Source organism: Seriola aureovittata, chromosome 18 (genome assembly GCF_021018895.1).
Source record: "Seriola aureovittata isolate HTS-2021-v1 ecotype China chromosome 18, ASM2101889v1, whole genome shotgun sequence".
NCBI lineage: Eukaryota > Metazoa > Chordata > Actinopteri > Carangiformes > Carangidae > Seriola > Seriola aureovittata.
In genome coordinates, this window is record NC_079381.1 from 3,113,879 (window position 1) to 3,126,133 (window position 12,255).

Below are 12,255 nucleotides of genomic sequence, written 5' to 3' on the forward strand. Positions count from 1 at the left end.
TGTTGGTACTAATACACTAGTTCTGTGCCAACATTCCTTTCTTTATGAGGAATCTTGGTAATGTTACCAGCTACTGCTTACTCCTATTGCTATATGTTTACAGTATTATTTACAAAATAAAATTGCTTGTTCTTTATTAAATAGCAAATAGATGTGTAGTTTTAATTTTTAGAATAACATGGTAACCTTATACTTCATGTATTTTGTGGAAAGTCTAACTGTAAAATTCTCAGCTGTGTTTGCTTTGCCAGGAAATCTGACATAGCTAATTGCAAACGTTACAGGACGACATGCATTACCATACATCCTTTTACTGTTATCCTTTGATTTGGACTATCAGAAACCCGTCTTTCCACCAGGTGCTGCTGCCATGTGTCTGAAAGAGAAAGTATTATGTTCATCATGGATGATTCACCTCATGAAATATGTGTCCTTTACACACAGAGGTGTGGAGGTCAGGGTAGTGGATGGTATGTAGCATGCCTGACTTTCATATGGGAAACGGCAGGTCATATCCCATCATAGAACTGCAGTTACTATGTGTATATTTTAACCATAATCTTACCTATATCTCAAGCATGGTGTATTTGCCGTAATGACTGTTTCCCCCAAACTTTAGCCTCACCATAGTTTCCATGTGCAGATACTGAAAGAATTTTAAAACAATCCAGTGATTTGCAGAATCATCAGTTGTTGTCTTAGTTTGAGTCCAGGGCTTGTTTTTCTATAGATTTTTATTCTTTTTCACAAAGACAGTTTAAATGTATCCGAGTAGGGCTTTTCAGGTTCAATGTAAACCCAACATACTGTAAATGGCATTTACCTCGACAAATTGTATGCATTCATTCTTTAACCTTAAAATTCTTTCCGTATGATTTTCGTTCTTTTTTTTTTTTTTTGTGAATGTGTTCTTTGTTGTGAATATATTTTCTTCTTCCCTGATGCCTGACTGCTTGTCTCTTTTCTCTGTTTGGTATTGTTTATATTTAGATCTTCCTAACCTGTTCTTTTCTTCTTGACTATTTCTCTCCTTCTCTTCCTTTACAAGCTGCTGTAGCTGCCGCAGCCAACACCAGCACTGCTACTACTGCTGGGGCTCCAGGGGTCCCTGTGGGCCTTCCCCAGGGGGCCCCTGGTTCCCCCAGCCCCGGCCCTGCTTCTCATAACATCCCCTCAGTCAACGAAGGTACAGACTGAACTGACGGGTACCGCTTAGGGAACGTCTTGCAGCCATACTCTTTTTCAGTCACTTATCTTTGTCTTTGGAGATCTTCTGCTTCCTAGATCCTCTTTCCTACCGCTCTTCCTTCTGCCTTTCCATTTGTTTCTTCTCCCCTTCCAGTATATTTAAATTTTTCATAGTCCTATTCCTATTTCTGTTTTTCTTTGTTCTCTAGACTTCTCTCTCTCTCTTTTTATTTCATCACAATTCTTCACCTCTCCTCTCTTCATACCATCAGTTATTCATCTTCCCATGTTTTTTTTCATGTTTCTCTCCTTGGGTCTCGTCACCACATCTGTCTTCTCTTGCATCAGTCTTGTTTTTCTCTGCAGCCAATGTTAGGTTTTCACCTCAGGTGTCTAGCTCCAGTTTCTTGCAGTGTCTTTGTCCTTGTTTTGGTCTACAGCGCTGTCTATCTGTTTACCTGTCTGTCTTTCGTAGCTGAGTTCAGTCCACTTTCAATCCACTCAGTTGAAAAAATGTGTAGTTGCATGTAAATGCTGCAGAACACTTTCTATGGGAACTGGTCAAGTGTTTGTAATGTAGACTCTATCTGACTTGGTTATAGGAAATCAAACATTTGCAAGAGGTAGCAATTTTTCTTAATCCCTGATATATACAACTTTTTTTTATTTTTTAAACTATGGAAAAATTGAAAGAATACAAATTATTCATAACATAGTCTTGTACGAAACCAGTGGAACGAGCTAAAGAAAACACCCAACAATCCTCCCTCTTGATCTATTGACTTCAAGATGTCATTTCAGGTGCAATTGTATAACAGTGCAGCAAAATTTGGAGAGACAAACAGTTTTGTCATCTGCAAATAAGCGGACTAACGTTTGGAACTGATGCAGTTGAGAGTGCATTGACCACAGTTGTTATGCCCTGGTCTTTTGTCTTTTTTCAGTGCTGTATTGTGCAGTCCTGCCATGTTTTTCTGTCTGTCTTTCTGTCTACCTGTCTGTCTGAATGTCCATGTGTCCTGATGTTTCAGTGTCTCTAAGCTCACTGTTTGCATGCTTGCTATTTCCACCTGATGGAGTGGGGAGTGTGTCATTACAAAAACAATTTAAACAGATCAAATCCCCCCCCAAATTTTTTTTCTGTTAATCATTTTAAATTTGATTGTAAATTAACTTCACTGTACATCATCATAGGTTATAGTTGGAGTATTTCTGGTATCCCACTCAGAGCTTTATGCTGTTTTTCTTTCTTTTTTTATAGACAGCAAATGTTTTTTGTTTGTTCTTCTGTTTGTTTTTTTTAACAGGATGTTGGCTTGTACCACGGAGGCTTGCAGCCCCACCTACCCATACAATGAATGTACTCTCAAATTATTTAAACAATTCCACATTTGTGGTTTGTATAGATCAAGTGCCTTTCAAAGTTGATAATCTAAAAACAGAGAAGGTCAGGATAATTTTTATTCAGTTTTATAGCAGAAAACAGCAAGCATGCACACAGACGCTCATTCCTTCCCAGTACATGTAGGAATATTTTAGAATAAAACTTACCTTTAGCATTCTGTAGGACCAAATAGCAAAGGTTATGTGCTATGTTCCCAAAAGACTGCCCTGCAGAAACCCAATAATTGTTTTTATTATTGTTGTAATACAAGAGACAAGTCTGATATTTTTAAGACAATACAAAAAATGGTAACTGATTGAAAATCGTGTTTAACAACAGCTGTTCTTAACCCACTTTTAGCTTAGTTTTGTTGGTACTACCTGGGTTATGTTTTGTTTTCAGTGGGACTCATATGTTTTAATTTATAGGTCAAATAGATAATTACTAGTAAAATTAAAATAAATAATTAGTAGTAGCAGCAACAGCTGTTAGCAACAACAGTACTTCATAGTTATTAGCAACAGCAGTAGTAACTAAGCAGGAGTAGTGCTAGTATTAGTAGTAGTTGTAGTAGCAGCTGAGCAGCAGCTATAGAAGTAGTAGTAGTAGCTGAGCAGCTATAGTAGCAGTTAGCACCAGCAGCAGTGTAAGCAGAAGCAAGAGTGGTTGTTGGCAGCAACAGTAGTAATTGTAGTTAGCAGTAATAGTGGTTGAAGCTATAGACGCATACATACATACATATATACACATATACAGTGGTCATTATTAACCACAGTCTTTGATGACATAACTAAAAGCATCATTTCTAAAGTAACATTAATCCTTAAGTGGTATACAGTAAAGCATAGTATACTACTTGTATAACCCAGGGAGTCAAGCACCCAACTTTCAGGTATGGTGATGAAAGCAGAGTGCCAGAATTGTTCCTAAGGATATTCTGTGTAACATCAACTTAATCTCAACATTCTTCCAGCTGCAGCTTGTAAAGTCTGGTAAGGTAAAGGTAAAGCAGGGTCTGCCATATCATGTTGGCATCATGACCCATCTTTTAGTAGCTCAAGAGAAATGATGACAGAGGAGCTTCCTGTGTCAACAGTTGGGCTGGCTGGACTTCTATTCTTGACCAGCATGAATTTATTTGCTATTACTGTTCCAAGTAGAAATTTAGGAAACAGCCTGAACAGAGAAGAAGTGTTCAGGGTTTAATAAGTATTTGAAGGCGTGTTGGAAGGTAGCAGTTATAAATTGCATTTAAGAGACTTATTTAGTGAAATGATTCAAATATTTTTTGAGGAGATAATAAGATTTGAGGTTTCTGCAAGACAGTGATGCAAAGTTTGTAACTAGAGGTTGACTGATTATTCTTGTTGGATCGACAATACTGAGACAATTTGGTTATTATGGTATATGACAGATGTCAAATATTTGACAAAAAATGTATATTTTCTTTTTGAAATTCATCTGAATTAATCTGTCAACCTCTACATACAGTATTCCTGAATGCAGTATGTTTGTTATACGCTTAACAGTTTGGGTTTTTTCTGTATATTTCAATGGCAGAGGTAAGTTTACATGGTGCCTCTGGCAAAGAAATTTGTATGGAATTTCTTTCCCGCTTAAAAGCCATTCAGTGTCCATCACACAAGTACATTTCACATACATGCATCTTCTCTGGAAGCCATATATTGAACAAATATATGTGAATAAGGTGCTTGGTTTATGTCGAGTATCAGCAAATGAACATTTCAGTCCATTTTTGTCACAGACGTGTAAAAGCTGGTGTATATTTCTCTGGTGTTTGGTGTAAAGTATAAATATATGCCATTGTTTTTGGCTCAGACTGATACAGCCAGATTTGAGCCCTTTGAAAGCGATACCAAGACATTTTGAATGTTAGTTTTCATTGTCACTCACGATAATACAACTGAGAAAAAAAGTGATCTACTTGTTGTCATTTGTTCTGAAAACCCACAAGGTTTTCGTCTGTTCTCAAGTAGACTCCTCCCACACAGTGCAATGCTGCTGAATGAAATAAAACACACTTAAATTCATCATGCCAAGGTATCGTTATGTCAGTCCACCTGACAGTGCTGTATATCTGTCGTTTACCTGTTGAACACCATCAGACATACCCAGGCTCTGGTTAGCAGAAATAACAACTTTGCTCTAACCAAGACTGTAAGTAATAGTGTCAATGATATTCCCATCCTGTGTGTAATTGTTGTTAGCGTGATTTTTCTATGAGGACTGTACAAGATCAGTGTGTATGTTTAAGGATGTGAGTGACTCACTGCTGTCATATGAAGAAACACGGGGGAACTTATTTAAGACATGCAGACAAAAATAACTATGTAAATATTCTTAAATAGTTCAATACTTGGGGAAATGCACATATTTACTTTCTTTCAGGGAGTGACTGGAAAAGATGAATCAGTCTCACTGATCTGCAGCCTGTTGAAGTGCAGTTTTATCATCAGATGAGAAGTGACACATAAGTGTGATCAGTCAGCTTTTGTTAGCGTTACTTCACTTTCCACCAGGATTATGACATCATGTGGTTTATTTCTTTGGTCCATTGGCAACATATTTTAAAAACTACTGATAAGATTTCCAGTGACACTGTGTCGATACTCTTGGTCCCCAGAGGATTAATCCTCAACAGTGGCCCTTGACCTTTCCTCTAGTGCCACCATCAGAACAAAATGTTCACTCGTACACAAAAAATAGCAAAAAAAAAAAGTACTGCTAAAGGTCTATGAATGGTCTAACATAAAAGAAAAAAAAGTGCTTCTCTGTGACAGCAGTGAGGTTGGTATATGAGCACGTGAGAGGATTTTTATATAGAGATTTATTCACCGACCCTCCCTGTAGTTTTTCTGACTGTGTGGTTGTGTGTGTGTATGTGTGTGTGTGCGCAGGTTGGAGTCAGCTGGCAGCCATGCATTGTGTGATGCTTCCTGACCTCCTTGGCCTGGACAAGTTTAGACCACCTCTGCTGGAGATGTTGGCGAGGAGATGGCAGGACCGCTGTCTGGAGGTAATTTACACACACACACACACACACACACACACACACACACACACGTGCACACAAACACACACACACACACACACACACACACACACACAGTCTTCCATGCCAGTGCTAAAAATACAGTTATATCCTTATATCCTCTGAATTTGCTGCAGCAAATATGTTTTGAAAGAAATGTAATGCTGTCTGCATAACTATTTTTATCAAAATAATGAGGCGTCATTTTTAATAATCATATTTCCAAAGTTGCTAAATGTGGATACTGAATGTATCTGCAGAACATTCACCTTCTACATATTTTACTTGCTTTGCCAACAATCAGAGATGCTCATAAGTTATTTTTTGCAAGTCATGTTTGTAACGAGCGTTCTGTCATCTGCTGCATCCCATCCAGTCTGCTCAGAACACTCCATTGCCACATCAGGAATTCAAAGCATGTACTGCATTATCATTCTTTATCTATGAGGGGATGACACTCAGCTTGTCAGACATTTCCTTAATGTTAATGCTCCAAAACATACAACAACTAGAAAAAACTAAGTTAAATAGAACAACCAGCACATTGAGCTGTAGTTGTTTTTGTGACTTTCCTCTGTGTAAGTTAGAAGCTATACAGAGTGTGAGGTTGGAGTTCAGACTGGACAGCACAGCTTTAAATACAACACCAGACATATTTAAATGTTAGTAATTTCATTCAGCTTCATTGGATATTTTCTGTGATAAGTTTCTGTAGATCTGAGCTGATCACACAGACTTTGTGGAAAATTAGCTTATTAGAATTTCTGATGAATAAAGAGCAGAAAGCGAAGCTATACAACAAGATCCTGCTAAATAAGCTCAGACTAGACTCCCGTTGTCTCCTGCCAAACGCTTATTCTGTAAAACTGGACTCACCACCGGCTGTGGTCATGAACTCACTCTGTTACTGTGCGGGACCATAATAAAATAAAGTTGTTCATGAGCCACAAATCATGAGTCCTTTTTGAGTCTCAAGTCGAGGCTCTAGTGACTCTGTGTGCAACTTGAGTTTAACCGGAGTCCCCATCTCTGCCAAGAATGAAGAATCCGAACAGTGAACCATGTCTGTTCATTCTGGTGAAGTGAAAATGATGTGGAGTTAAAAACAGGGCTTGGCTGCTCACCTGAAGATCCTCTGTCCCTCTGCTCCATCGTAACTTTACCCTCTGTGTGGTTCTAGGTGCGAGAAGCAGCACAAGCTCTTCTATTGGCTGAGTTAAGAAGGATTGGCCAATCAGGACGCAAGGACACCATCGACATGTGGGCTCCCTACCTCCCTCAGTATGTGGACACCGTCAGCTCCCGTAAGTACCTCACTCTGCTTCATATCACAAAGAAATGAATCAAGAAACCAGAGGTTGATCCTGTAGGTTCTTAGCACAGCGCAGCGACTCTGTCATGTCGCAGCTTTTTTCTTCCTCTGCGCTGAGAGACAGAGCCGGAAGCCATATTGTTTTCAGGTTGTCTGTCTATCCCATTCTTGTGGACGCAGTATCTCACTAACGCCTTGATGGAATTTCTTCAAAAAATGGCACAAACATTCATTAAGATTCTAGGATGACCTGATTAAATTTTGGTGGTCAAAGGTCAAGGTCATGGTGACCTCACAAAACATGGTTTTGGCCTGGTGAACGCAATATCTCAGTAACGCCTTGAGGGAATTTCCTCAAATTTGGCAACAACATTCACCTGGACTCAAGGATGAACTGATTAGATTTTGGTTGACAAAGGTCACAGTTCAAGGTCACGGTAACCTCACATTATTGTGAACGCAATATATCAGGAATGCCCAGAGGCAATTTCATCACTTCTGTTACACTGATCCCACAAAACAAGTTTTCAGGCCTTAACTCATAAAATCATTCACTAATTATGACACAATTTAAGGATAAAATTAAGTGATGACATTTTATATCGAAAGGGTCAAAGGTCAACTTTACTGTGACATCATCATGTTCTGCAAAAACACTTCTGCTCATAATTCAGTGCTTTAAGGAAAGAGAGACTGTGACCATATTTCCTGATACTTGGCTGGTTGGTGGAAGAAACAACCACGAGGTGGCGATTGTAGTTTTCTAATGTTTTGCCATTATCATTTGTTGTGTTAGCGTTTTTTTTAGTAGCAGTTTGCTAAACGTCTTTCACGTTGATCAAAGATATAAATTGGTTTAAGATGATTTACAACAACCTGCACACCTGCATCCATCTCTGCTGCAGTTGTGCCCATTTTTGTTGCTTTTTTTTTTTTTTACAGTTGGTTTTTCATGAATGTAGCTAACAAGCTATGCTATGTAGGAAGATGATGTACCCATTCTTAATCCCGCCTACAAAGCTCTGTCAATTATTTCTTTGACTGTACAGAAAGAGCTGTCAATGAGCACAACACGAGACCTACTCGGACAAAATGGAAATATCTCTCTCTCTCTGTCCTATTTTTATTTTTTTTGGTCTGTCTATCCCTCTGTCTCCAGCTCTGTATATTCCCTATAGTCTCTCTCTCTATCTCTCTGTCTGTCTATAGTTAGACCTGCTGATGGGAAGAAAGGTGAATCTCCACCTTCTTTTACTAGAAACAGCCCTCTAAAATGCTGTGTGTGTGTGTGTGTGTGTGTGTGTGTGTGTGTGTGTGTGTGTGTGTGTGTGTTGTGTGTGTGTGTGTGTGTGTGTGTGTGTGTGTGTGTGTGTGTGTGTGTGTGCGTGCGTGCACGTTTGTGTGTGTGTGTGTGCGTGCGTGCACGTTTGTGTGTGTGTGTGTGTGTGTGTGTGTGTTCAGGAGTCGCCCTGTGGTTGCTGAGGATACTGGGGGTTTCTCAGGGGAACAGTTGCCATGGAAACGGGCACCGGTCAGTGTTGTGTTACCACAGCAGTACCGCAGGCAGGGGAGGTGGTGGGAGTGATGGACCGGTGACCTCAGGGGAGGAGGGAGGAGTGGGGGAGGGAACAGAGAGAGAGAGATAGAGCGAGGTTAAAGGGTCATTGAATTTGATCCGTGTGCTGCACAGCAGGACTGAAACAGACGGTAAGATGACTCCTGCTGGTCCTGGAAATCCTGGAACATCATAGGAGAGTCAGGGAATGTGTTGAATCCCCTGGAGATGTCTTTTGAGCCTGAACCTCTGCTTGGATCTCTCTGTTGTTAAATGCCACATGTGTCATTTTCACATATTTTAAACTCAAAATCTGACCCTTTTCCCTCCAATGAAAGAGGGTGTGTCATCCTCTTCTGTTCTGTGAGCTTCTGTTTTGATCACAAAAGTGTCCTGAACTCTGCTCACCATCACATAAACCCTGCAGGTCTACTGCTGTCCTGAAGCTAACCAACACTAGCAGCAGTATCATGCTGAGGTTTGGATCTTTGAATGACAAAAATGTGTTTGTCTGTCAATGAAATATGTCTACAATGAATTTAGCATGAAAAAATGACCAATAGTTTTACTTTATTCAATATCCACTAAGGCTCCTCATGGCATCATGATGCATTTCATTTAAATTTTTCCATCAGCACCAGCATTGTCAGTTTATTTTCTAACTGAGTTCACATCAGAATGGAGGCATCAGTGGAGTTAGTGCTCCTGAAACATCTATCTGTTCAAACCATTTTGATTAATAGACATATGGAGAAGTTAATAAGTTCATAACGTATAAACTGCAGGAGATTTGTGTGGTTTTAACCTCAGCCTTTGAAGATTACACTTAACTAAGAGTCCAATAACAAAAACTAAACTAAAAACTAGAATCACCTCCTCGCGGTAGTATGGCTCCTCCACTTCAGAGTTTCGGGTTACATCCCTGTTTATCCAGAGTCATGTAAAACATTAAACATTTGTGTGAAATTTTCTCATAATTGCTGTGTGAAGAGTTATGGCTAAAAAGTGTTTTGTGTTCCTCCTTGAGTCCCACTGGACACTTGTGGCAAATGTGAAGGGATTGCCTCGAGTTCTCGAGATATCGCGTTCACAAAGCCAAAACCACTTTTTGGGAGGTCACTGTGACCTTGACCTTTGACCTTTGACCACCAGCACAGAGGCAAGGAAATCATGGGATTTTGAGTCTTAGCTTGTATGATATTTGATGACATGAAAGCATTTCTCCTCTACAATGGTAGACCTGTGACGTCAGAAATGCTGATTAAAACACAACCAGTGTGGAAGTTTGCTCACACTGGAACATCAATGTACACCTTAATCTTAAAAAGCATTACTGCAGTGGTTCATGGTGGAGGCTAAATAAATAAATGCTTTGGGACTGCAGCAAAGCAACTTTCAGCAGATGATGAACCAGCTGCATCAGATATCACTGGTACCAGCAGGATGAGCTTTGATTGCAGACTGTTGGGTAAAAGTGTTTTTGGACATCACATGGTAAAAAATGTTAACCTTGCTGATGTGTTGGACACGTGCTAGTTTGCTCAGCTCGCAGTAATAGTCCACTGTCTGTAACTCCAAAGTTACAACCTTTTTAGTGACTATATATATATAGAGTATATATATATATATATATAGAGTGTATATATATATATATATATATAATATATATATATATATATATATATATGTAGTATATTCTCTCTTTGTGTTTGCCTATTGAGCTGCAGTGGAGGGATAGTCACTAAAAAGGTTGTAACTTTGGAGTTACAGACAGCGGACTATTACTGCAGACTATATATATATATATATTATATATATATATAATATATATATATATAATATATATATATATATTCTCTCTTTGTGTTTGCCTATTGAGCTGCAGTGGAGGGATAGTCACTAAAAAGGTTGTAACTTTGGAGTTACAGACAGCGGACTATTACTGCAGACTATATATATATATATATATATATATATACTTAATACGTATTGTGCCACTTGATTTGACCAATGAGACTGCTGAAACTTAGCTTCAGATGAACTTAAAAGGACTGTGTGTTTTTCTTGATTTCAGTAAATAAAAGCTGTTGGTCATTGTTCATATGGGATCCTGTTGTTTTAAGACAGACTTGAACCTGTCCTTTAAAGTCACCATGGCACCTACAGTGTGAAATGTGAACATATTATTGTAAATAATTAATCAGAATCAGAAAGTCATCAGTTGTCTTGGTAACACTGATAAACTGAGATTTGTCATCTGATTCAAAGATTTCAGCATTTGCAGAAATCGGTTAGGAGACCAGATATTTCGTTTTTGGTAGAAGTCAATGTGACCTGAAGACATGGCCATGATCCAGGTCCTACAAAAAACATCTTAAAGAGATCTTAGAGCTTTTCAGAGGGACCCTGAATGAAATTCCTCTGTGTCAATCTTCCCAGTGTGAAGTTGAAGGAAACAGGAGCACAAGTACAGCAGGCAGTATGGTGGGATAGAAACCAGCATCAGACAGCTGAGAGGAAATGATGGTGGAAAATAGATGTATGGTCATAATATACTATAAACTGTACTGTACAATATAACACATCTCACACTCTGACTCTGTTGTCATTCACGTGGGAGGATCAGTGTAACATAAGTAGAGTTATTTCGCACTGTTGACACTATCATCAAATAGGCACTCTGCAGTCCTCTTGAGCCCCCCCCCCCTCTCTCTCACACACACACACACACACACACACACACACACTCCTCCAGCAGCAGAGTGGTTGGTGTTTGAAGGAAGACACCTGTATTTATCCATTAGCTTTTAGTGCCTAGGAAATGTCACTGAGTCAGTGACAGAGTCCCACTGTCGCAGCATGGGGCTGAGCAGACAACAAACACACACACACACACACACGCACGCACGCACGCACGCACGCACGCACGCACGCACGCACGCACGCAGCAGTAGCCCTGGCTGACCTTTCAGCTCTCCTGTTAGTGTTTAAAAGGCTTTAACACAAAGGAAACAGGAGTTGTTAACCTGCACTCAGAGAGAGAGAGACAGAGGGAGACATAAACCACTCACACCATGTCTAATGACTTGCTTTACCCCCTCTAAAGGAGCAGTTCAACATTTTGGGAAATAGTTGTATTTGCTTTCTGTGAGAGTGAGAATATTACTACCAGATTCATGTCTGTGTGTGAAGCCAGGACGTGGTGTAAAGACAAGAATGGAGACATGGACTTATATCTGGCAGCCAACTAGTCAGACATGCTGCACAGCAGTACTAACCAGTAATAAAACATGAGTGTGAAGCTTTAATCTTTGAGGTGGAAGACGTCCTGAGCGGCAGGGGGGAGGTGTAGCAATGAAAGCCCAGGAGAGAGGCTACAAGGCTGGGCAGCGAAAAGAGTCGACCTAGGGGGGCTGGATGGAGGGAGAGGGGTTCCACACACACTTAACGCTCTCATATTCACACACACTTGATTAAACAAAGTCCCCAGCATTGTTCACCGTCACACGCATGAACACACACAGTTTTAAGGGTCAAACTGTGTGTGAGAAGCAGCTGTTTCTTTGATCACTGAACAGCAGTTACCATTTCCCCTCTCTCTCTCTCTCTCTCTCCTCTGTTTTTAGTCTATTGCCTATCTCGTTCACCCAATCCGGTGTGTTTTTTTCCACTCGTCGAGCTGCTGCTGTTAAAGATGTTCCTCCTCTTCGTCCTCCTCTTTTCCGCTTTTTCTTGTCGTCCTCTCATCTTCTCCTCGTCACTTT

General features: G+C 39.9%; 1 protein-coding gene across 3 annotated transcripts in view; it reads left to right on the top strand.

Annotated features, from left to right (window-relative positions):
* LOC130186261 (WD repeat-containing protein 7) overlaps nt 1-12,255 on the top strand; it is a 119,659-nt gene that overhangs the window by 44,574 nt on the left and 62,830 nt on the right. For 2 of the 3 annotated variants that reach the window (XM_056403184.1, XM_056403185.1), the window contains exons 20-22: nt 1,049-1,186; nt 5,491-5,609; nt 6,805-6,928. In XM_056403184.1, coding sequence (XP_056259159.1) covers nt 1,049-1,186; nt 5,491-5,609; nt 6,805-6,928 — 381 coding nt within the window. The remainder of the gene's footprint in view (nt 1-1,048; nt 1,187-5,490; nt 5,610-6,804; nt 6,929-12,255) is intronic. The other variant, XM_056403186.1, reaches the window with a different exon arrangement.